We start from the raw sequence: 24,427 nt of genomic DNA, 5'->3' as shown, positions 1-24,427 counted from the left end.
CAGAGTAATCAGATGATTAGGTGTTTTTCATGGAAATACTTGTCTTTTTTTTTTTTTTAAGTCAGATCCTAAGTAACCAGACAATAATATACATAATAAAGAGAAGTGATTTGTTAGCCGTTTGATTGGATCCTTTGACCTGAGGTTTTGCCAGTGAGTGTGTGTCTGGACTGTAAGCTCCAGTGGTTACCTGGGGTCCTGGGGTGGGGTCTTGCCTGGAATTACTCCATGCAAGGGACACCTTTGTCCTGGAAATGGGAGAGGAAACGCTGAAAAGCAAACTTCTAGAGAAAGCTGGACTCGAATTTTTTTTAAATAAAAAAGTGGGGAAAAGTGGGAAGAGAAAAAAAAGGATATTAATAATAGAAATACATCTCAGAGAAGGAACTTGATAAGTCATATATTTATAGAGATAGAAATATTAAAGCAATGTAAAGCATAAAACTGAGAATGTGCCTGACCCATGGTGGAAATCTTTAATTTTCTTTTTTTATTATTAAATTTTAGACTGATGGTCTTGCATGCTCCTCTATAGGTAATCTATCTGAATGGGGTGGGGGAGAAGATTCTCACTGTAATAAATACTTAAGGTAGGAAAGAGGGGAGTCTGTACCAAGAGTGAAAATTTACTTCCTTGTATCCGAAAGGAAGAATTGGTTGTGGTCATGCTGGGTGGCTACTGCTCCACCCCCCCACCCAATAAACATACAAAACACAAAGCCGTGCACCTCTGGGAGTGTGGATGTGGTAACCCATGGGTGGCTTTTCCCTCTTCTGAGTGCAATTGCCAATGACTCTTGCATTCAAAGTCTTGCTTTAGGCACACATTCAAAGCACAGTTCAAAGCAGTTTATCTTCATATAAGTAAAAGTCTAGTGTTGGATCAGGGTTTTATTTGTTTCAGATTTCATCAGACTGAAAACAGGGGGCTGTAACATATTAACAATATTAAAGCAGAAAAAAATGGCATGCGGCTGTTCTTTAGTCCTCTTGACACCTCCACCTTTACCTTTGCAAGGAAGCCCAAAGGCTGTGGGACTGAAAGTTTATTTGTGCTCTGAGGTTCTCAAGTACTTTCACTCTTAAAGAAAAAAAAAGAAGAAGAAGAAGAAGAAGAAAAAGCCTCACAATTCTCTAAGAAATTGAGCCTGAACCATTGGAGGCTAAGAGATTTCTTCCTTTTCCGATAAATGCCTGTGCTCAGCATCCTCAAATTTGGCTGTCTTTATTTACTTCTATATTAGTTCCAATTATGTGCAGTGTAAACCAGCTTTTTGATTAACAAAACAGCAGAGCATTGGTTAAGAACACTTAAACTTCAAAAAAAATTCCCCTGGGAAGTGGGCTCTGAATTGGTTAATAATGTGCAGTACTTGCTAAATTGCTGACTTCCAGATGTGGAAAATATCTTTCTTGTTTAGGACCTATGTAACCTGATTGGATTACGACAGAAGCGTCACGTTGGAAGCTTTTGAGTGATTATTTAATTAACCATACAGTAGAAAGCTGTATTCTCCAGGAAATCCCTTCCATATTTACATAACCAATCCCTTCAGAGCAAAGGTGGAGTCTTTTCTTTTTAATTTTACTTTAATTGCAATATCAAAAAATATATACTCCAAAACTTAGACCCCATGCCGTTTAATATGGTGATCTTCCTTCGCTGCTAAGTTCCTCTATGGCCTTTCTCCTTTTCCTCCTGCCTCCCTACACCCACTCCCTCACTTTGTAGTGAGGTCTCCGTGAGATGTGGAGAGATTCAGAGATCGGTCAACTCAGCAACTCAGCGCTCTATGTTAATTTACTTAAGAGACCCTTTTAAAAAATGCCAAACCACTTTTTAGTATTGGGATCCAATCCAGAAATTCATCACACACACACACCGCAACACACACGCCCTAAAATGCAGTTCACATGAAGCTTTTTTTTTTTTTTTTTCTGGCTCTGGCATCTTAAAAGAAAAAAAAAAATTAAGAGAAAGGGCAAAAAATTTAGTTCCAGAAGCCGTGCTGAGAAATCCACACAATTTAATGTGCATCTCAAATCTGGTCATTAGAGACATCTGTATAAGAAGAGGCGATCTGGATTGAGGAACCGGGATCTTTCCCTTTAACTTTCGCCCCTTAGAGTTCTCCAGTTCTGTGAATGGTGTGCACCGTTTTCCGCCCTGTACTCTGTAGGATTTAGTGATGAGGATAATGATGCCAAAGGCTTGACGGGGGGGTGGGGGGGGGCGTGGAGAAGGGAGGGAGGGAGGCGAGAGGGAGGGAGAGAGGAAGGGAGGGAGGTGGAATTTCATTTCTTCCACTAAAGCGTTTGCGGAGACTTCAAGGTATAATCTATCCCAGATCCTTTCCCAGAGAGAAACTTGGCGATCACGTTTTCACATGATGCTCACGCTCAGGGCGCTTCAATTATCCCTCCCCACAAAGATAGGTGGCGCGTGTTTCAGGGTCTCTCTCTCTCCTACAGAAAAGAAAAAGAAAAAAATGTCATTAGAAGAGGCGTAACACGTCAGTCCGTCCCCAGGTTTGTGTTTCCTGGAGTGGCCGAAAGAGATCAGTTCTAACCTGCTCCGCAGGAATAACGGTCCTGCCTCCCGACACTCTTGGCGAGGTTTTGTACAGTTTGCTCCGGGAGCTGTTTCTTCGCTTCCACCTTTTTCTCCCCCACACTTCGCGGCTTCTTCATGCTTTTTCTTCTCACCATTTCTGGCCAAAACTACAAACAAGACTTCGCAGGTAGGTTTTTTTTTTTTCCCCTTTTCTCTCTTTTTATTCCTTTTCGGCATGGTCATCCCCCACCCTCCTTTTACGATTTTCTCCTTTTAAGTGGGGATGTGAGTCTGAAGTGAGGAGGAGTGTCTGTGGGTAGGAATTTCAGGTGGGTTTAGCTCCTTTATGGCAAGCTTTTCCCAAGAGTGATTTCTTCGATTTCTCTTGCACTCCCTCTCCTTCCTTTTCTTTCCTTTTTTCCTCCCCCAAATAATTTGCCCTGTACCTGCCCATTCAGGTAACCAAAGGTGCCTTTTACTACCCAGCCTGGGAAAAGTTTTATTGAGAACTATGTGGTTGGAATAAAAACTCTTCAAGGGGAGAGATTCTGCTCTATTTTCACGTCTAATTCCAATTCATTGTATTCAGCAATTAGAACTTGGCAAATACCTGTTAATAATTACAAAACTTGATGGATACAAACCTACCAAATTCGGGAGCAAGTCTTTCTCTTAGATATGGCAGTCCAACCTTTCCCACTGAAGAAGGCTGTTTTCTAAGTAGAAAGTTGCCTGTTTTTGTCTGCTTAGCGAGTTTCATTTCTTTATTTCATTCTTTGTGTGTGTATGTATGTGAAGTAACACCTCACTTCTGTGATGATAAATAAAGAAGTGAAAGTCCTCATGGAACTTGAGTCGTTTACCAAAGTGGGGAGGGGGGGGAGTCACTACAGCTGGGAAGAAAACTGCCGTCAGGATATTAGGGTTGTAAATGAAGGATAACTTTTGAAATTGTATTTCAAATGGCAAAGTATTAATGATATAGACATGGATTTCACAGGAGACATAGACACACGAAAATATCCCATTCCACACTTTGGCACTGAAAAGTCGAGAAAGAGAGCAGGAGTTCCCAGGAGCAGTGGTGAGCCCGGCTAACATGAATGTGTTTATCTCCCACCTTCTTATATATTTTACATGCTCCCCCTATAATGATGAAGGCAAGATTACTAACTCCAGAGTTAGAAATAACAGGCAAAGCTAAAGTTTACAGCACAAATGCCCTGTCTGTCCCTCACACACACACATGCTCATAAAACTAGCAGCTTACTTTATTAAACATGTATTTATATGCAATCGTGTGTAAGTCTCAGCATGAATACAGACAGGCCAGCTGCTTCCTCCCAGACACTTGTGTGACCACTGCTTTATTTCAGGATTTTCCCCAACAATTTCAAATCCATAGGAAAGCCAAGAAATAACAAAATGTGTCAAACTTAAATTAAAAGTCTCCCACTATGCCTAGGTTAAATTCAAGGTGCTTTCTAAATCATCCACTTCCCCTTCTCTCTGCCGCCCCCCAGCCCCACCCCTCTCAGCAAATGTGTGGAAACTGATACTCACTTTCCAGGTTTTCCGCAAAGCTTCTAGCACAGGAGACAATAGGTGCGGGGCGTGGGGACTGAGTGTGTTCGGCAGAGAAAGGGTTAATGGCCCTTGTGTTACAGTTTGCATCTGTTACATCTTTTATAGCCCCCTGTTTAAACTAATCCTCGAGGCACAGCATCTTCCCAACCTCCACCGAGTTGCAGGATTCTCCTCCTCTCCTGCCTGCCTCCGAGGTTCCCCTTCTCCAAGTTTTGACAGTTTCAGCTGAAAAAATGCAGCGCCACTCTCGATTTTTAGGTACAAAAGTTTCGAAGCCAGAAAAGGATACGATCATTTAGTCGAGCTTAAAAGTATTGCCGTATAGCGGTTGGACTTTCTCTTTCCTTTCTTGAGGGGAGAACATTTTCTCCTGGAACTCTTTAAGGGAACTAGGGCGGGGGAGCATGGGTGTGAGTGAGGTGGGGGAAAATAAGTAAATATTGTCAAAGCGGCGAAGGTGGCGGCGGCGGCGGCACTCCTACAGGGCCCCTTTCCGTCCCCCCCATCCCACCCCTTAGTGAGATTGACAGTCGCGTGGAGGAGGCTTTTCCAGGCACAGCCTTTCTCATGGTAATCAGCCCCCAGCATCACCTCGCGGCCGCGGCCGCTCCCGCTCGGTGCGCAGCTCGCGGACCCCGGGGACCGGAAACAAGGCTGCGGGCGGGGAGCCGGCGAGCGAGCCAGGTCAGCTGACCCGGCCGCGGGGCGGGGGTCACGGGGGTTCCCGGGCGGGTATAGGTCTGGGGGACGGGGGTGGGCGGGGGCCGAACCCCTCCCCCCCCAACGTGTTCCTCCGCCTGTGCTGCGGGGGCCTTACCCTGAGATCAAATGAAGGGACCGAAGCTGGGGGCGTGGGGGACAGAGCGCGCCGAGAACTGGGGGCGACAAGCAGACCTGTTTTGCATCAATAAATTAAGACGCTCATTTGAGTCCTGAAGTTTGCTGGTTCCTGTCAATGGAGACGTTGCCAAAAAGCACTGAAGCCGAGATTCAGCCTTAACTTCAAAAAATAAAATAAAAAGAAAATAAAATGAACCTCTCAGCTGGCTGCCCTGCTGGGGCCAGGTGACGTGCGAGATTCCACAGCCCGCGGGCCTCGCAGCAGGGATATTAGAGACGGTCTGAGATTCTCTGGTCCTGTTTTGATTTTGTTTGAAAGGGCTTCTCAGAGAGATGCTCCTGATTTTTTTTTTTTTTAATAGACTTTCCCCTCCTATCCTAGGCTCAACTCCGAATGGATTGGATTGCGAGTTTGCACGTGAGAAAACCGTTTGGCTTGACTTGGACCCCTGCCGCCCGCCACCCCGTCCACACACACCCCCAATGCAGGGGTCCCCCTTATCACCCTTTGCTTGCAACTCTAAAAGAAGTTTCCCACCTTCTGTGTAACAACACAGGGTCGAAATAATTCCTCTAGATGAAAGATCAATTCCGTTTCAAAAAGAGAATAGGTTCCTTTTTTTAATTTTCTCCACATGGTACAGAATAAACAGAATTTGTTTAAAAAAAAAATTAGCTGTGGCCAAATGCGAATTCCTTCTACAGGCTGTGTGTTCAGGGCAGAAACATTGTATCTCTTCTGGCATCTGGGCCAGCAAGCGGAGCTGGGGGCAGGGGAGAAAGGGGGAGCGGCTGTGAAAGTTAAGGAAATTGACAGACTGAGAGGTGAATGGGGGGACAGGCACCAGGTCCTGGCTGGAGGGAACTGGAAAACAAAAGTGCATCTTCACACGCTGCCTGGGTGGAGGGAATCCTGAGGGAGGCAGTTTGTTTTACTCAAAGAAACCCTAAAGAATGATTTTTCTCCCTTCAATGTCGATTGCAATATTATTTCACATTTGCATGTATCTGTTGTTTTAATCCCCTTGGTCTGCGCTAATCTCGAAATGGATTACTAATGGGGAAGAAGGACCGGGAAGGAGCGATTCATTTGCAAGGACTTGCTTTGCAGTGTGAGGAGCCGAAAGCTAGCAGCTCCCAGTCCTCTCTCGACTTTTCCCTGCGTCCTGCGCTCCTGCATCCCGCTGGCCCTACGATCCCCATTGTCCCCGACCTGGCCTTCGGACTAAGAGAGTGTTCGGTACAAATTTACATTCCGGCTTCCTCCGATCCCACCGCCTCTGCTTTGGTGTGAACTCTCTCGGTCAAATGGGGAGGGGAGTGCCAGGGGCGTGCCAGGCAGGGGCGGAGGGCAACCCACCGGCGCGCTCACCCCTCGCGGGGACGCTTCGCGTGCCACCCTCCAAATATCCACCTTGATGGGAACCTGAAAGATTGCTTTTTACCCCAATTCAAATACTTGCACGTCGGCACTCCCAGTGCTAAGTGTTGAGGCTGTCTCCTGACACTTGAACAATTACTGAGCCCAGAGTAATCAGATGATTAGGTGTTTTTCATGGAAATACTTGTCTTTTTTTTTTTTTTTAAGTTAGATCCTAAGTAACCAGACAATAATATACATAATAAAGAGAAGTGATTTGTTAGCCGTTTGATTGGATCCTTTGACCTGAGGTTTTGCCAGTGAGTGTGTGTCTGGACTGTAAGCTCCAGTGGTTACCTGGGGTCCTGGGGTGGGGTCTTGCCTGGAATTACTCCATGCAAGGGACACCTTTGTCCTGGAAATGGGAGAGGAAACGCTGAAAAGCAAACTTCTAGAGAAAGCTGGACTCGAATTTTTTTTAAATAAAAAAGTGGGGAAAAGTGGGAAGAGAAAAAAAAGGATATTAATAATAGAAATACATCTCAGAGAAGGAACTTGATAAGTCATATATTTATAGAGATAGAAATATTAAAGCAATGTAAAGCATAAAACTGAGAATGTGCCTGACCCATGGTGGAAATCTTTAATTTTCTTTTTTTATTATTAAATTTTAGACTGATGGTCTTGCATGCTCCTCTATAGGTAATCTATCTGAATGGGGTGGGGGAGAAGATTCTCACTGTAATAAATACTTAAGGTAGGAAAGAGGGGAGTCTGTACCAAGAGTGAAAATTTACTTCCTTGTATCCGAAAGGAAGAATTGGTTGTGGTCATGCTGGGTGGCTACTGCTCCACCCCCCCACCCAATAAACATACAAAACACAAAGCCGTGCACCTCTGGGAGTGTGGATGTGGTAACCCATGGGTGGCTTTTCCCTCTTCTGAGTGCAATTGCCAATGACTCTTGCATTCAAAGTCTTGCTTTAGGCACACATTCAAAGCACAGTTCAAAGCAGTTTATCTTCATATAAGTAAAAGTCTAGTGTTGGATCAGGGTTTTATTTGTTTCAGATTTCATCAGACTGAAAACAGGGGGCTGTAACATATTAACAATATTAAAGCAGAAAAAAATGGCATGCGGCTGTTCTTTAGTCCTCTTGACACCTCCACCTTTACCTTTGCAAGGAAGCCCAAAGGCTGTGGGACTGAAAGTTTATTTGTGCTCTGAGGTTCTCAAGTACTTTCACTCTTAAAGAAAAAAAAAGAAGAAGAAGAAGAAGAAGAAGAAAAAGCCTCACAATTCTCTAAGAAATTGAGCCTGAACCATTGGAGGCTAAGAGATTTCTTCCTTTTCCGATAAATGCCTGTGCTCAGCATCCTCAAATTTGGCTGTCTTTATTTACTTCTATATTAGTTCCAATTATGTGCAGTGTAAACCAGCTTTTTGATTAACAAAACAGCAGAGCATTGGTTAAGAACACTTAAACTTCAAAAAAAATTCCCCTGGGAAGTGGGCTCTGAATTGGTTAATAATGTGCAGTACTTGCTAAATTGCTGACTTCCAGATGTGGAAAATATCTTTCTTGTTTAGGACCTATGTAACCTGATTGGATTACGACAGAAGCGTCACGTTGGAAGCTTTTGAGTGATTATTTAATTAACCATACAGTAGAAAGCTGTATTCTCCAGGAAATCCCTTCCATATTTACATAACCAATCCCTTCAGAGCAAAGGTGGAGTCTTTTCTTTTTAATTTTACTTTAATTGCAATATCAAAAAATATATACTCCAAAACTTAGACCCCATGCCGTTTAATATGGTGATCTTCCTTCGCTGCTAAGTTCCTCTATGGCCTTTCTCCTTTTCCTCCTGCCTCCCTACACCCACTCCCTCACTTTGTAGTGAGGTCTCCGTGAGATGTGGAGAGATTCAGAGATCGGTCAACTCAGCAACTCAGCGCTCTATGTTAATTTACTTAAGAGACCCTTTTAAAAAATGCCAAACCACTTTTTAGTATTGGGATCCAATCCAGAAATTCATCACACACACACACCGCAACACACACGCCCTAAAATGCAGTTCACATGAAGCTTTTTTTTTTTTTTTTTCTGGCTCTGGCATCTTAAAAGAAAAAAAAAAATTAAGAGAAAGGGCAAAAAATTTAGTTCCAGAAGCCGTGCTGAGAAATCCACACAATTTAATGTGCATCTCAAATCTGGTCATTAGAGACATCTGTATAAGAAGAGGCGATCTGGATTGAGGAACCGGGATCTTTCCCTTTAACTTTCGCCCCTTAGAGTTCTCCAGTTCTGTGAATGGTGTGCACCGTTTTCCGCCCTGTACTCTGTAGGATTTAGTGATGAGGATAATGATGCCAAAGGCTTGACGGGGGGGTGGGGGGGGGGCGTGGAGAAGGGAGGGAGGGAGGCGAGAGGGAGGGAGAGAGGAAGGGAGGGAGGTGGAATTTCATTTCTTCCACTAAAGCGTTTGCGGAGACTTCAAGGTATAATCTATCCCAGATCCTTTCCCAGAGAGAAACTTGGCGATCACGTTTTCACATGATGCTCACGCTCAGGGCGCTTCAATTATCCCTCCCCACAAAGATAGGTGGCGCGTGTTTCAGGGTCTCTCTCTCTCCTACAGAAAAGAAAAAGAAAAAAATGTCATTAGAAGAGGCGTAACACGTCAGTCCGTCCCCAGGTTTGTGTTTCCTGGAGTGGCCGAAAGAGATCAGTTCTAACCTGCTCCGCAGGAATAACGGTCCTGCCTCCCGACACTCTTGGCGAGGTTTTGTACAGTTTGCTCCGGGAGCTGTTTCTTCGCTTCCACCTTTTTCTCCCCCACACTTCGCGGCTTCTTCATGCTTTTTCTTCTCACCATTTCTGGCCAAAACTACAAACAAGACTTCGCAGGTAGGTTTTTTTTTTTTCCCCTTTTCTCTCTTTTTATTCCTTTTCGGCATGGTCATCCCCCACCCTCCTTTTACGATTTTCTCCTTTTAAGTGGGGATGTGAGTCTGAAGTGAGGAGGAGTGTCTGTGGGTAGGAATTTCAGGTGGGTTTAGCTCCTTTATGGCAAGCTTTTCCCAAGAGTGATTTCTTCGATTTCTCTTGCACTCCCTCTCCTTCCTTTTCTTTCCTTTTTTCCTCCCCCAAATAATTTGCCCTGTACCTGCCCATTCAGGTAACCAAAGGTGCCTTTTACTACCCAGCCTGGGAAAAGTTTTATTGAGAACTATGTGGTTGGAATAAAAACTCTTCAAGGGGAGAGATTCTGCTCTATTTTCACGTCTAATTCCAATTCATTGTATTCAGCAATTAGAACTTGGCAAATACCTGTTAATAATTACAAAACTTGATGGATACAAACCTACCAAATTCGGGAGCAAGTCTTTCTCTTAGATATGGCAGTCCAACCTTTCCCACTGAAGAAGGCTGTTTTCTAAGTAGAAAGTTGCCTGTTTTTGTCTGCTTAGCGAGTTTCATTTCTTTATTTCATTCTTTGTGTGTGTATGTATGTGAAGTAACACCTCACTTCTGTGATGATAAATAAAGAAGTGAAAGTCCTCATGGAACTTGAGTCGTTTACCAAAGTGGGGAGGGGGGGGAGTCACTACAGCTGGGAAGAAAACTGCCGTCAGGATATTAGGGTTGTAAATGAAGGATAACTTTTGAAATTGTATTTCAAATGGCAAAGTATTAATGATATAGACATGGATTTCACAGGAGACATAGACACACGAAAATATCCCATTCCACACTTTGGCACTGAAAAGTCGAGAAAGAGAGCAGGAGTTCCCAGGAGCAGTGGTGAGCCCGGCTAACATGAATGTGTTTATCTCCCACCTTCTTATATATTTTACATGCTCCCCCTATAATGATGAAGGCAAGATTACTAACTCCAGAGTTAGAAATAACAGGCAAAGCTAAAGTTTACAGCACAAATGCCCTGTCTGTCCCTCACACACACACATGCTCATAAAACTAGCAGCTTACTTTATTAAACATGTATTTATATGCAATCGTGTGTAAGTCTCAGCATGAATACAGACAGGCCAGCTGCTTCCTCCCAGACACTTGTGTGACCACTGCTTTATTTCAGGATTTTCCCCAACAATTTCAAATCCATAGGAAAGCCAAGAAATAACAAAATGTGTCAAACTTAAATTAAAAGTCTCCCACTATGCCTAGGTTAAATTCAAGGTGCTTTCTAAATCATCCACTTCCCCTTCTCTCTGCCGCCCCCCAGCCCCACCCCTCTCAGCAAATGTGTGGAAACTGATACTCACTTTCCAGGTTTTCCGCAAAGCTTCTAGCACAGGAGACAATAGGTGCGGGGCGTGGGGACTGAGTGTGTTCGGCAGAGAAAGGGTTAATGGCCCTTGTGTTACAGTTTGCATCTGTTACATCTTTTATAGCCCCCTGTTTAAACTAATCCTCGAGGCACAGCATCTTCCCAACCTCCACCGAGTTGCAGGATTCTCCTCCTCTCCTGCCTGCCTCCGAGGTTCCCCTTCTCCAAGTTTTGACAGTTTCAGCTGAAAAAATGCAGCGCCACTCTCGATTTTTAGGTACAAAAGTTTCGAAGCCAGAAAAGGATACGATCATTTAGTCGAGCTTAAAAGTATTGCCGTATAGCGGTTGGACTTTCTCTTTCCTTTCTTGAGGGGAGAACATTTTCTCCTGGAACTCTTTAAGGGAACTAGGGCGGGGGAGCATGGGTGTGAGTGAGGTGGGGGAAAATAAGTAAATATTGTCAAAGCGGCGAAGGGGGCGGCGGCGGCGGGGGGGGGGGTGCTGGGAGGAGGGACAGTGTCCGAAGAGGCTTATAATTATATTTCTTATTGCGGCGTGAAACGGGAAATCCTAATTTGGGGGCGGGGGTGTGAGGGGGAGGAAGAGACAGTGCCTCGATCAACTCCGACAGGGGAGGGGAGGGGACGCGGGGCGAGTGGGCTTCCTATAATTACTATTATCAATTTGACCGAGTGTGCTTCATCCGGGAGTTGTTTCGCGTTGTTTGTTTGTTTGTTTGTTTGCTTCCTCGGGGGAATGGGGAGGGGGGGTGAGTGGGGGGGGGAGACAAGATGAGAGCTACAGAGAGCCTCGCCTCACCCCAAGTTCCCGAGCCGGGCTGAGGACTTTTCGGAGGAAAAGGTCCGCCTAGCCCTGAGCCAAGCAGCCTTACTGTACCGCCGTGTGCATTCCCTCATACGGTCAGGAGTTATGACTCATTTTGAAGATGTAATTCTTGTCTCTCTCATCCCCTCGCGGGTGCAACACACCAAACAGTAACAAACACAAAGCGCCTCGGGGCCAAGGCTGGGGGTGGGAGGCGGGGAGGGGGGCCGCCGGAGTTTCGCTTTGGCGTTGGGGGGGCCGCGGATGGGTGCTCGCCGGGGCCCTGGCCCGGCTCCCCTGGGCGGCCCGCGCGCGTCTCAATGGGCGCGGGCGATGCCCACATTGTCGCTGTGTTTGGTTGCTAGATCGAGCCTGCGTGCTGCCGAAGCAGGGCGCCGAGTCCATGCGAACTGCCATCTGATCCGCTCTTATCAATGAAGCAGCCGATCATGGCGGATGGCCCCCGGTGCAAGAGGCGCAAACAAGCCAATCCCAGGAGGAAAAACGGTAAGAAGCGGCCCGAACCAAACTTTTCCGGGCCGCTCCGCGGCTCCAGACCCGGGGAGAAGGAGGGGGAAAGGGAAAAGCAACCGAGGCGGCGGCGGCGGCGGGCGCCCAGGGCTCGCGGGCGAGCCTCTCTCCGCGGCCGGCGCCGGAGCCCGGCGCGCGCGGCGACTGGACGGGGGGCGCGGGGGGGGGGAGTTGGGGAAGTGCCGGGCAAAGTGAGCGTCGGGCGCCGGGGGGCTGCGAGCGCTGGGGTCCGGCCGGGGCCCAGCGCCCCCACCCTCGCCTCCCTCTGCGCCCCCGCCCGCCCGCCCTCCCTTCGCCTCCGCCTCCAGCTCCACCAGCGCCCGGCCCGCCGCCGGCTCTCCGGCCGGGCTGCGTGAGCGTCCGGCGAGGGCAGGGCGGGGGCCCGGGCGGCGGGTCGCGCGGGATCCCCGGGGCGGGGGCGGGGCGGGGTGGCAGAGGGACTGCGAGAGCGGGAGAGGGGGCCCGGGGCTGTGCCTCCGGCAAGGCTTAAAGTTTCTTTGCCGGAGTCGCCCGGCCGCCTCTCGGTACGCCAAGTAACGGTCCGCGGGCAGCGGGGCCCGGCCGGGCGCGCCGGGACCCCGGGGTGGGAGGGACTCGGCCGGCCCCGCTCGGGGTCTGGCGAGGTCCACGCGGGCTCAGGGGCGGGTGGTTCCTCTCCAGCGGGCGCTGGCCCCGCGCCGGGGGCTGGCGGAGTCGCAGAGCGCAGGGAGACTTTTCTGGGCAGTTTCGACATGGTCAGGAGTCCGTTATCCAGGCTGAGTCAAGAAGGAGGAAGGAGGTGCGGGTGCGAGGGGGACACGCAGAGCAGAGATGGGAGATCAAAGGCGTGACAGCTTAGTAGGTCCACCTTAGAAAAAGTCAGAGAAGGAACAGAGTGAGAGAGGGAGACAGAGAGAGAGAGAGAGAGAGAGAGAGAGAGAGAGAGACCCCCTAGGTATTACCCCCAAACAAAATCGTGGGAATAAAAGAGAAAAGTGATTGGCAAGAGCGCAGAAGGCGCCTGGGGGAGGGGAGAGAGCTGGGGACCGGAGAGGGTGCCGGGGATGGCTGACGGAGGATACTGAGGTTTTTTTTTTTTTTTTTTTTAAAAACAACCAACCCCCCAAAACAAACAAGAGAACTAGCGCCAGCTCAGACTGGGAAAGGAAACTTCTCGCTCCCCTCGCTCTCAGCCTGATCACCCGGCGCGGGGCCGCGTTGACGCTCCCGAACTGGACGCGGGGACGCGGCGCCGGCCCGGCCTCCGGCCTCCCGCAAGCCCAGCCCGCGCCTCACGGGGACCACCGGGGCCCCCTTGGAGCAACTTTCCTCTAGGGAAGACAATTGTGTGCGCCCCCGGCCTGCCCCGGAGCTGCGCGGCCCGGGAGGGGGCTGCTGGGGGCGCAGTGAGGGGCGCTGGAAGGAGAAAACACAAAGACGAGGGAATTTTGATTAGAGACAAATGATGCTTCTCTCTGTCTCTCTCTAGGTTTCGTGTGTGTGTGTGTGCGCGCGTGTACGTGTGCGCGTGTGTGTGTCTTTTGCTTGTTGTGGTAGAGGTGTCGAGCCATATGGGGGAGTGATAGAGGAATTTTAGTCAGAAACTGTTCGTTATGTTATCCTGCCTTTTCCCTTTGTGCTGCCTTTGATCTATTTGCTTGGCTTAGTATTACAAAAAACAAGTACAATAATATATTCCGAGCTGCTTCCCCAAGATCCAGTTCAGGCTGCCTCTTTTTAAGTCTCTTTCTCCCTCTCTCTCTCTCTCTCTCTCTCTCTCTCTCTCTCTCTCTTAATTTAATTTTTTCTTCACTCTAGTGTCTGGCATTATTTAAGGTGGTCCTTACACTGGAGACCTCCCCTTCCCCATCTCTGGGTAATTTAGTAGACACTAAAATTACACCTAGTGCCCCCCTCTCTCTTGTGTTTCCTCTGTTCCTTTTATTAAATGTTGGTTATTGATTTTCTAAAATCAATGTCTATTGTGGGGCTTTTTTCCCCCCTTACAAGTATCTAAAGCACATTGCTGATCAACTGGATAACAAAAGCTTCGTGTCAAGGAGGCTTTTTTCTTTTTCTTATGTTAAACAGTCATTTTTTGAGAGAAAGGAAAATAAGATTTAAAGCAAGGTTCCCAGAAGTGTTCTTTTGCAGGAGAGACTATTTAGAATGTTTGTTTCTTCTTGTCTGCCTCCTCCAACCCCCTTCGGGATTTTGCCACTGTTGACCAGCCTGGCCTCCGCAGTGAAGTCGGGCCAGAGCCCAGGTCTGGAAAAACAGAATGCTCCGGGCTTCCTGGGAGCCCTGGGGCGGGGGCTGGCAGAGGGGGAGGCCTGCTGGGGGCTTCGCAGGTGGAACAGAGTGCCAGGGAGGTGCTCAGCCGTGGACACTGCTTGGTGCTCAGAAATGGACACCATTTCCCCTCCGCCCAGCCACTAACTTGGGAGAAGCCTCAACACTCCGAAGTGGAAAGTTGAATTGCACATTTTAAAGGCATTTAGCCCAGACCCTGCACATTTAACAGCAATAATTATTTCCCAATAGTCTGTGGGAAAACATGCTGTGTATTGGTTACTTGTCAGTGTTTTGCTTTGGGTTTAATCTGACTGAGCAATGTCCTGGTTTTGAGAAGCAGGTAGAAGAGTTTTTTCCCCTCTTTTTTCATTTTCTTTCTCATCAAGCACGTATCCAATGCCTTTCCCTTTGGGAATTGCTAGGATTTATCTGAACTGAGTGGATTTTTCTTCTTTCCTGGATTCATGGAAAAGATGTCACTTTTGAGCTTGTGTCTTTGCTGATAACACTAAATATGATGATGCTTATCAAAATCATATAGAAATTCCTGGAAAGGAATAATGGTACTACTAATCATAGAAGTAGAAGCTGCGTGGGGAAAAAAGAGAGAGAGGGATGGTCATCCAGGAAACTAGAATGACACTTTATATAATTTTAATGAAGTCAACAGTGTATATATAGACTAAGGCGACAAGGAGATAAAACGTGTAAAGCAGTATGTGTGTGTTTGAAAGGCTGGTCAAGAACGTGGGTTAGAAGACGATGCTGTATGCGATTATTAAAAAGCAAAGGAGAAGGAAGCAGTTCAAGGAAAACAAATATACAAAGAGAGAAACAAGAATCTAAAATCCAGCCTTCAAGATTCTCAGGCTAGCAAGATGCCTGGCAAAGACAGTGCCAGCGCCAAGTTAATCCATAGCGGACAGTCTCCTTTCCCCCACATGGAAAGGATGAAATCTCTTCCCAGAAAATAAGATGTGCAGGAGGGAAGGGGGAGAGGGGTGAGGGGGAAGGAGGCAAAAAGCAAGTTGCCCGAAGACAAGAATGTGTGTCGGTTTCAAGAAAGTTCAGTCAGATGATCTTCGGTCGCCTGACTCACTTTGTAATACTTTCACTGAAGCTGGAGAGGAGGGGGGAAAACCCAGCCCCCCTTTTCATTCCCCTGATTATACCCCACTATCTCCACACAGCCTTCGAGGCAGAAATGAGCACTTAGGAGCAGGAGATGCCCGGCGGCTGCCTGCCACTGGGGCGGCCCGGTTGTAACTTGCAAAGTTTGTTGCTTTAGCCCCTGATTCGGGCTTGGGCTCCTGGGGATGCTCCAGCTACCCTCCTGCCTCCCGTGGAGCCTGGGAAGATGGGCCTTGCTCCCCAGCCCATCACCTCCCAGCATCAGAAAAAAAAAAATCACACAGACACACTGCACGTTTTCACAAAAATCAAACCCGGAAACTGCTTGTTTCAGAAAAGGGAATGAAGTTGTCTTTTAAATGAACACTGAATTAGGAGTGGTGGGTAAGAGGAAATGGCAGAAAGAAAGAAAAGTTAAATTTGATTTTTCTTCCAAGTTTCAGCTAAAGGGTTAGGCATTGTATGGTAGAGTGGGGGAGGTTTTTACCAACGCCTTTGGTCTCTGATTTTCAGTGGGAAAGAAAAGGGATAAAGTTGGATGTTTTTAGGGCTTTAGATCCTAGAGGAGAAACAATCAGATGAGCAGAAATGATTATCCCTGTTTAAGATAAGCCCTCACTCCCTTAACCACTTCCTGAAAGGGAGTGGAAGCGCTGGTGGTGATGCTTAGAGGCAGTGGAGGACCGAAAAGTTGTTCCCTTTTCAGAGATGCTTAAAGGAAAAGGAAAAGAAATGCAAGCAGCCCCTTCTTCAGGATGTGGCTCCTGTCTCTCCTTTCTGAGAGGTGAAGTTGGCATGGGGCGGCCGTGAGTCAGAGCCCCTCAGTACACTCTGAGGCAGGGAAGTTTCCTTCGGATTGCAGTCGGTTCAGACTTGGTGATTCTTGCAAGTGTGGAAACCTTCTGCAAGTAGCTTTCTTATAAAGTTGATGAGGTTATAAGGAGGCTGTTTTGCTGACTCTCAAAGCACTCAGAGGCAGTTTATGTGGCAGGTACCACCTCTGAGGGCGCTCCAAAGATATCGGTCTCCATCCTTTTCTCTCTGTGAAGAGCTTCTGCAAGTTTTGTCATGCTGCACACACAGTAGGCTGGGGGCTATGTATCTAGACTGATCTATTTGTTTTATTTTGGTTTGTAAAAATTCAGGCAATTGGGGTAGAAACATGCCTTCCTTCGTAACAGAGCCAGCAGCCTGCTGGCATCCAAAGCGTGATTCTCCACCCGGGGTAAGGGTGGGCTAAGGATTTTAAACTTTACATTATTTCTCTGTTGCCACATAAAGATAAATTCACGTCTTCAAGCATTTATTTCCAAATACGAACAAAGCCAAGGTTAATGTTCCCCAGTAAACTGCTATGTCATATGTTTCAGGTGCTTCCTCTCTTGCTTGCTTAATTTACTCCAAGTAAAGAAAATTCCAAGAGGTTATCAAAGACCCTAATGCTGTATTAAGAATCTTTCCTGGGAAAAATGTGTGTCTACCCTGAAGGTAGGAAAGGAGGGTGTTGCTAAGCTCTCTAAGCAGTGCCGCGTTTATTCCAAGATGTGGGAGATTCTCTTCCTTACAACAGTTTTTGTCATCTGCATTCTTCCAAGGCTTTTAAAGGTGCATTTTCTTCCGTGTGAAAGAGAACTCTTTGTCCTTTTCCTCTCCAGCACCGTGGCTTCCCAAGGTGGACACTATTTTGTGCCTGTCACAGAGAGAGGGAGTGCAGGTTTGCAATGCTCACAGACAATTGATTGTCTGCCCTAATGTGTTTCATTTACATGTTTATAACGTCAATGGTGCTGGGGTGTCCACTGTACCATTCATTCCCGCATTCCCACAAGGGGGCAATTGTCTGAATGGCCAAGTCAGACACCTTTTTGATTGCTCTTTGGTTGTCTTTTTAGAGCAAAGAGATAAAGGGGGAAAATCTGTGATGCAGAAACACTAGTTGAAAATATACAGAATTAAATGTCACCACAAAAGCAGACGTTAACATAAGCCCAAATATGCTTTTTAGGCAAGATGTGAAGGTTGAGAAAAATAATTCAGAGCAGCGGGAAGGATGATTTAAAACCAATAAATATAGCCCTATTCCCCCTCCCTATTTCTTTTCTTTCTTTAGCAATCAGAAGATGAAATGTGATTTTCCTTTTCATTTTTAAGCCTTGAAACATCTAGGCACCTCTTCCTTACTTGTATGTTTGCTGTGATTTGTGAATTTGTATACATTTACATAGCTCTGTTTATGCCAACAACATCAGCTTACCAGTTGGAAAAAATCTATTGAATGACTGTTTGGGCTGTGGGGAGTGTAAACTTTTAAAAAGTAAGATCCAAGTATTTCTTCATCAAGCCTTTTTAAAAAGGCAAGCACTAATCATCAGTAGACTCTGTGGAAGTCTTTGCCTTAATAGCTACGTGCCGAATACTTTCATCTTGGGTGACAGTCGTGTCAGAGTGAGAGCTCTCAGGAAAAGTGTAACTCCTAGTTACAAAGTAAATAAAGAATTTCGTTTTAAGGTGTTCTGTACTGTTTTTATACCGTGTGTGTGTGTGTGTGTGTGTGTGTGTGTGTGTGTGTCATGTTTCCTCTGAGGGAGGTGAGAGGAAAAACCATCCATGCGTGTGTGTTTTGGCTTTTCTCTTCACGCAGTTCTCCCCTACATATTATGCATGTATGTAGCACACAGGAATACACCTGCTTTTAAAAAAAAAAGAAAGATTTCACAGTTCAGATGGTGCCTGGCTGGTTCATTTAGGTAATACAGCTATTAGAAGTTGGTCTGATTTCGCGTGTGGTCCATAAGGAGAGAAAATACTAACTCTTGTGGCATCTGGTGGGAGGTAAACACGGGGGGGGGGGGCGCGGAGGACTTTTATAAATTTGAAGGAAATTGGGGAGGAAAAAAAATCGCCAGTCTGTGAAAGGATTTTTGCCTCTCTGGGAAGACACACACAGTAGCTGCACCGTTAGCTGAACCCCTGACACGGCGGTCTTTTGAATGCCTTAGGTATGATTTCACTTTCGCTCACATCAATGCTGACCTGAATGCCTTTCATATCTGATCCGCTGTGTCTCTCCCAGTAAACATCCCCTGAGGGGAGAACAAAGAAAGGAGCTCTTCTTCTTCTTAATCACAATTCAGCCCTTTCACCGCCGGCAGGCTCCATTTGCATTCTGCCACAGAAAGCCAAGATGAAAAGAAAGAGAGAGAGAGAGAGAGAGAGAGAGAGAGAGAGAGAGAGGGTAGTAGCTGAGTAAAATAAGTGAGGTGTTTGTGGCTGTTTGTTGGGCTTTCCCTAGTTACCAGCCTTATATAGTTGATGCTTAACCAGGCCCTGTCCCTCCTGACAGGCATATAGTGTTACAAGATGGCATGTCTGTACTATTCATGGCCACCCGCTCAACACTTGAGGTAAAAAGTGTCAGAGAAGGATCAGATTCTCCCCCAGAAGCCTGTTAGACTTGGGTCAGGTGTGTGGACTTCCCACTCTGGAGTGCTGCCTAGTATTTGGCTCTTATTGTTTACCTTCAGGCCAGGGAGGCGCGGGCCCTGGGGGTGGAGGGGAGCAGGAGAGCTCAGGAGGGGAGAAGGGGGAGAGTCTCCAGAGGCCCTGGTCTGCTTTCAATGATGGGTGTCTGGCCCAGAGAAAAAGGGAGAAGTTGCTTACACCCAGCCTGAATGCACTGATACATCTTCAGGAAAACTGGAAAAGACTTTCCCATTTTTCCCCCTGACTTTTTATGATAATTCATATTTTCAAATGAAAGGGGAAAAAAGCCAAGAAAGAAACTCTCAAATGAGCCAAAAAGGAAAAAAAAAAAAATTCTCTGAAAAGAATTTTAGGGGGAAAAGTTGGTCTATTTTAAAAAGCTTTGAGGGCTGTAAAGTGCCACGTTTTTCACACCTTCTTCATACTTTTTTTTCAGATTTTTTTAGTATGTTTAACATTTGTGAGATGACAGCCTTTTTGTATCTCAAACTGGATGCTTCAAGATTTGTAGGGAGGGGTTGGTGGTATTCACGTTCTCTTGAGAGAGAAAGTTTATGCCTAAAGGGCTCCTTCTTACTGGGAACTGTTTAAACCCTTGCAGGCGAACCTGTCAGGTTTTACTCTGTTATTTGCCTCCATTTTCAACATGCAAAAGTAACATGCAGTTAATGGTATTTGAATGAGACCACAGCAAGAGCAGAAACCTCTCGTGACAACTTTTCAGCTACATTATCTTGTTCCTAAACTGTCTTGTCTCTTTTTTTTTCCTTTCTGAAACCACTTTTAAGATACCAATAGTTTTTTCTTCAACAATTAGATTAAGCATATAATGTGGGCGCACACGCACACACACGCAACTTTGGAAGTGCGGTCGCTTCAAACAGCAGAGTGAATAATTGGAAGGGGGGGCTTTTGCAATAGTCATTGTGACGGATTTCACTTATAAGAGCAAAACTAGCAGAGATATTAGAAGTTGTACACAAGCATGTGACACAGATTCCTGTTTTTTTTTTTTTCTTTTTCCCAGAAGATTTACAGAATTTACAAAAAGAGATTATCCCTACACCTTCCACCCCTCCTATCCACCCCCATGACCCAAGCAATGAAGGATTTAGGCAGATTTACTTCAGTAAACACCTTTGGACACTTGGGGGAAAAGTGGGAGTCTGTTTGCAAAAGGAGGCTTTTGTTAAGTGAGGTACCGGGATAATGCTTTACCAGGCAGCTGTGATATGAACCTACCCAGCAATGCAGGAACACTCTTTAACTCTTTGAGTGCCTGGCCTTTTGCGCTCAGCAGATAAAATCCTGGCTTTCCAAAGACACTCAGAATTCTGGCTCTAGCAGTTTGTTATTCAGACAAGTCTTGTAGACATGAAAACTGTTCAAGCTTTTAAGACAATGTGGTTTAATTAGATGAGGTGGACTTACATTGCTCATAAGCCCTCCAAATGGTGGTTTATAATTGGCAAGGGAAAAGAAAAATAGAAAGGAATCAAGGCAACACAATAAAAATTCCAGGAAATACTTTAGAAAAGTTATTTTCATTTCCAGCTTTTAAGATATTAGACTACGGTAGCTAGAGGGAATGAAGCAGCTGGGGCCTCTCCTTACTATGAAAGACACCAGAAGTTTGTGATGAAGAAAGGGGTTTCAGCTGGAAAAGGTGTAAGAGACCAGCTCGGACAGTGACATTATCGCAACCCTTGCATCTTTTCAAGGGGGAAGTGTTGCCTATCTTTAGGAGCTTGGGAGGTCATGTGAACCTCAAGATTCAGGGCCTCAGGGAGGCTGTTACCAACTTGAGACTTTTCAGAGCCAGCAGAGAGACATTTCCAAGAGGAAGGAGTTAATGGTTATTTTTCGCTGGGCATAAGAATAACTTTTCAGGTGTTGCATTTGGGCTTAAATAAGATTGCCTTATTTAGTTTCGAAAAAGAGTGGAGGTGTCAATGTTCGAGCAGCCACGAATGTGTGAGAAAGGAAAGGGTATGAGACATGACAGAATTAAAGGTGTTTGCTATGTTGTTACACCGTGTGTCAGGCTGCAAGCTCCCTTTGTCACAGCTCCTGGTGATTTGACAGCGCAGATCTACTTCCCTTCTAGGTGAGACAGCATTTTTTAACTGGAGTTATAAATATGGTACCCCCTTCGCATTGCACCAAGTCTCCCAGATCCGTGAATCCTATTGGAAAGCATCTTGCCCTGAGACACAATGAACAAGTGCTGTATACAGGGGGCTGCGCGCTCGGGGGCCGGGCATCGCCAGCATCACAGTAGCTGGCATTGACTGTTGTTTGGCAGGAAGGGCTTTTGCCAAATCATTCAATAATTAAGTTTTATGTTTTTTGTATGAATGACCAAGCATGCAGTATTCCTTTTCAAATCAAAGGGAGGCTTAAAATTACTTTTTGAACACTTTCAGACCATGGTCAGGTCACAGTTTGGGGGCTGAATTAAAATGATCTCATTCATGATCTAATTGAGGTTGGCAAAACCTTAGCAGTAGCAGGAGTACATAAATATAAATCAAAGACCAAAATTTAGCAAATCATATCATTTGCTAGAAATCTGCTCATGAATTATTCTCCGATTGCCAACCCAGAAGTTAAACTTTGTCTCCCCTCCACAATGGTAACTGCGCATATTTTTTCAGGCTCCTGACAGGAAAGTTAGAGAGGCTGAAAAGAGAGATGAGAAGGAAGATGATCAACGTCTCATCAGATATTGTGTGTTTGTGACCCAAGAAAGTATGAGAGCTAATAAAGCCATGTACATTACCATGGAGGCTGCAGTCTGGGTTAGAAGTTATTTGGGGCTTCTGAAAACCAGACTTTGGAAGAGCAAGCAGCACATAAAGGCATGGGAGGGGAGCAAACATTTGAGAAAGATCTGATTGAACTTTGCTTTCTTTTTTCAATTGAGGAATGTAATCATCATAGTGATTCCTGATTTTTTTCAAACAAATTTAGTTCTATTACTGAGCTGAGTCGAGAGGATGAGATTTGAAGTAGTCGTTAGAATTAAAAGACAGTACACAAATGTTGGCGTACATACTTAAGGTGCTTTTCATTCTTTTTTATTGTTTTGAACATTACTATAAAATTAAAACTCCAGATAATTTTCCTTATAATCCATGGGATTAAATGCCATGTTCTATTATATGTAATCCATTTTTAGTTGTTCTTCATTTTTCTTGGTTGCCGTGTGTTATTTCAGCTTAAACCCACACACAGTCTAAACTGGAGGAGACCTGATTCTGAACTTCAGTATTTTGAAGTTAACATTTTTAAGTCCCACTTAAATGAAGATATTCTTTCAAGCAAACAGTAAACACAGAACTGGTCAGTTTAGCAAACTTTATCACAAGAGCAAATACATGAAGTTGTGTTTTTAAATCATGATGATAAAGGAGAAACATTTTAAAATAATCTCAGATGATGGAGGTGAATAACTGCATTCTTTTGGGAACAGGTAATCGACATTAATGATTTCCTGTGACAAAAAGGCAAAACATTTCCTAACATAAAAAAGTATAATGGATTCCTCCTTAACATTGCTAATATAGCAATATAGTGATTTTTGTTCTTTATATACTGTTTCATATTTCCTTTTATAATCAACTCTGGGAAAGAAAGGTACTCCTGACAAGGTGATAGACACCCCCTCCCCAAAATAAGTAATCAATAACAGATCTACAGATTAAGATATACTATTTAAGATCTGAGATTTTTTTCGCTCTCTTAAATGATTGAGTAAGTTTAAAGGAATATAGTGTCCAAGTGATCTACAAATGTAGTAGATAGCTTTCACTGTTTTTAATTTTAAATTGTATTTCTATTGTTTTATATATCTAAGTAACTGTAATCAAGGAAACTTTGCATTTTGCCTATTCTTGGAGTCACCTAAGTTTCTATTTTAGACACAAAGCACATCAGTGGAAGTGTTTTACATCATGAGATTTCTCAGTTTTAAGAGGTGAGGTTTATATATAAAGAACTCAGTAAACTGTGTTTTCATAATAAATAAGCCCATTAAAAGGGGAAAATCTCTAAGCAAAATGGTTGTCCTCTAAAGATTTTCCATCACCTTTGCTCTGCTGATGGGAATTTGAAAACTAAATACAGCCTATGTGCACACACACACACAGATGCACCCTAGGGCCCCAACTCTGGGACTTTTTAACTACAATGTTATAGCTTGTGAGTGAGATACATTTAAGCAACAATCGTAGAGGTGAAGAATTAATGCAGACTCCTGTTTAGTAGGATTTATTGTAAGAAAAGTGCTCCCTACGCCACATGACTCTTACAAAACTTACTTGCCCCTATTAATCTAAGCTTTAAGTGTATTATTTAGGATAAATTAACAAGCTTTGTGCTTTTAAACTGTTTTCCTTCGTTTTCTTTTAATATTATCAACCTTAACACAGATTATGCTAAATTGATTGCAAATTATTATGGCTTTTAAAACAGCATTCAGGAGTTCTGAATAAAGATGGTATTTTAAAGTAGCGTTTACAGTATTTAAAAGAAAGAAAAGAGAAAGGGATTAAACTATACTGAACACTTAGAAACATGTAGAGTTTTATACTTGTGCAGATAAAATGTGAGGTAGCCTTGCCCTGTGAAACCAAGACCACAAATGATATGTGTCAGTAGGTTCTTTGATAGGGCTTCTGGCCACAGTGTTTTTGTGCTGTCAAACTGCTATGTTGAACAAACACCTCCTCTGGGACAAAGTGATAAATGCAGAGACAGGCTGGCTTCAACCAGCCTCGGCGACCTCCTCCACCATGTCCCCACCCCCTGGCCCACCTCCCATAGGCCGGCCACCCCTCCACCCTGCTTTGCCCCTTTACCTGAAATTGACATTTAGAGAGAGATGCCCAGGGCTTTTCAAGGTGTCAGTGGTGAGTAATTATTGATACTCCCCAAATCTTATGAATCAGTTCTCCGAAACTGCAGGCAAAGTCCTTTTTCTGGCAGGCTTTATCTAGTCTTTTTTTAAATGGAAATGGACTGAGCTTCTCAACTTTTGCCAACTTGAACTTTTTCCACTTTTGCTTAATCATTTGAAAACCACTTGCTTTCCTCTTGTCTTTCCCCCAGTCACCAGTCACCGGCGTTTTATTTTCTAATGTTCGAGCAATTATGTTGTGCAACAGAAAACAAAATTTTGCCTTAAAAAGTCCAAACACTATTACCTCCTACTTTTCACTTTCCAGCATTCTTTTCGGGCTAACACTTCAAATGTATAGCCAACTGATTTTTTTCCTCCTCTCTCTTGGAGCCATTATTCTCTGACTAAAACCTGTTTACTGGTGCCTTTGTGTGTGCGTTTTTTTCCCCCTGACATTAAATGAATTTCCATCTTCTACTTCTGCAATCTCTAAGAAATAGATAAACCATTATATTTTTTCCCAGCTCGTATTTTAAAGCGGTGATCCTGACAGCAGGACGATTATTGCACTTTATGTTTTAGTGGATGTTTGCTGTTGCTAGTTACAGCAACACTTATCATAAGACAGCAAGAAAAGAGTAGTC

General features: G+C 45.0%; 1 protein-coding gene and 2 long non-coding RNA genes across 6 annotated transcripts in view; 1 reads left to right on the top strand and 2 right to left on the bottom strand.

Moving 5' to 3' along the window:
• Positions 1 to 818: 818 nt before the first annotated feature.
• LOC114484027 (uncharacterized) lies at positions 819 to 4,609 on the bottom strand. Its single transcript, XR_003676488.2, has 3 exons — positions 4,118 to 4,609; positions 2,571 to 2,864; positions 819 to 2,466 (listed from the first exon to the last, which is right to left on the bottom strand). It is a non-coding gene; the product is annotated as an uncharacterized lncRNA (long non-coding RNA).
• Positions 4,610 to 8,897: 4,288 nt separating this feature from the next.
• Positions 8,898 to 11,586, bottom strand: LOC114484025 (uncharacterized). The gene is made up of 3 exons (XR_003676486.2): positions 10,630 to 11,586; positions 9,083 to 9,233; positions 8,898 to 8,978 (listed from the first exon to the last, which is right to left on the bottom strand). It is a non-coding gene; the product is annotated as an uncharacterized lncRNA (long non-coding RNA).
• Positions 9,168 to 24,427, top strand: part of ZEB2 (zinc finger E-box binding homeobox 2) — a 126,947-nt gene continuing 111,687 nt past the window's right edge. For all 4 annotated transcript variants that reach the window (XR_003676485.2, XM_024122244.3, XM_028477621.2 and 1 more), the window contains exons 1-2: positions 9,168 to 9,253; positions 11,827 to 11,968. Coding sequence is in view for 3 of the 4 variants with exons in the window: in XM_024122244.3 (XP_023978012.1) it covers positions 11,896 to 11,968 (73 nt within the window). In the remaining variant the exon portion in view is untranslated. The remainder of the gene's footprint in view (positions 9,254 to 11,826; positions 11,969 to 24,427) is intronic.

Source organism: Physeter macrocephalus, chromosome 2 (genome assembly GCF_002837175.3).
Source record: "Physeter macrocephalus isolate SW-GA chromosome 2, ASM283717v5, whole genome shotgun sequence".
In the NCBI taxonomy this organism is placed as follows: Eukaryota; Metazoa; Chordata; class Mammalia; order Artiodactyla; family Physeteridae; genus Physeter; species Physeter macrocephalus.
This window is presented reverse-complemented; position numbering and strand designations above follow the sequence as displayed.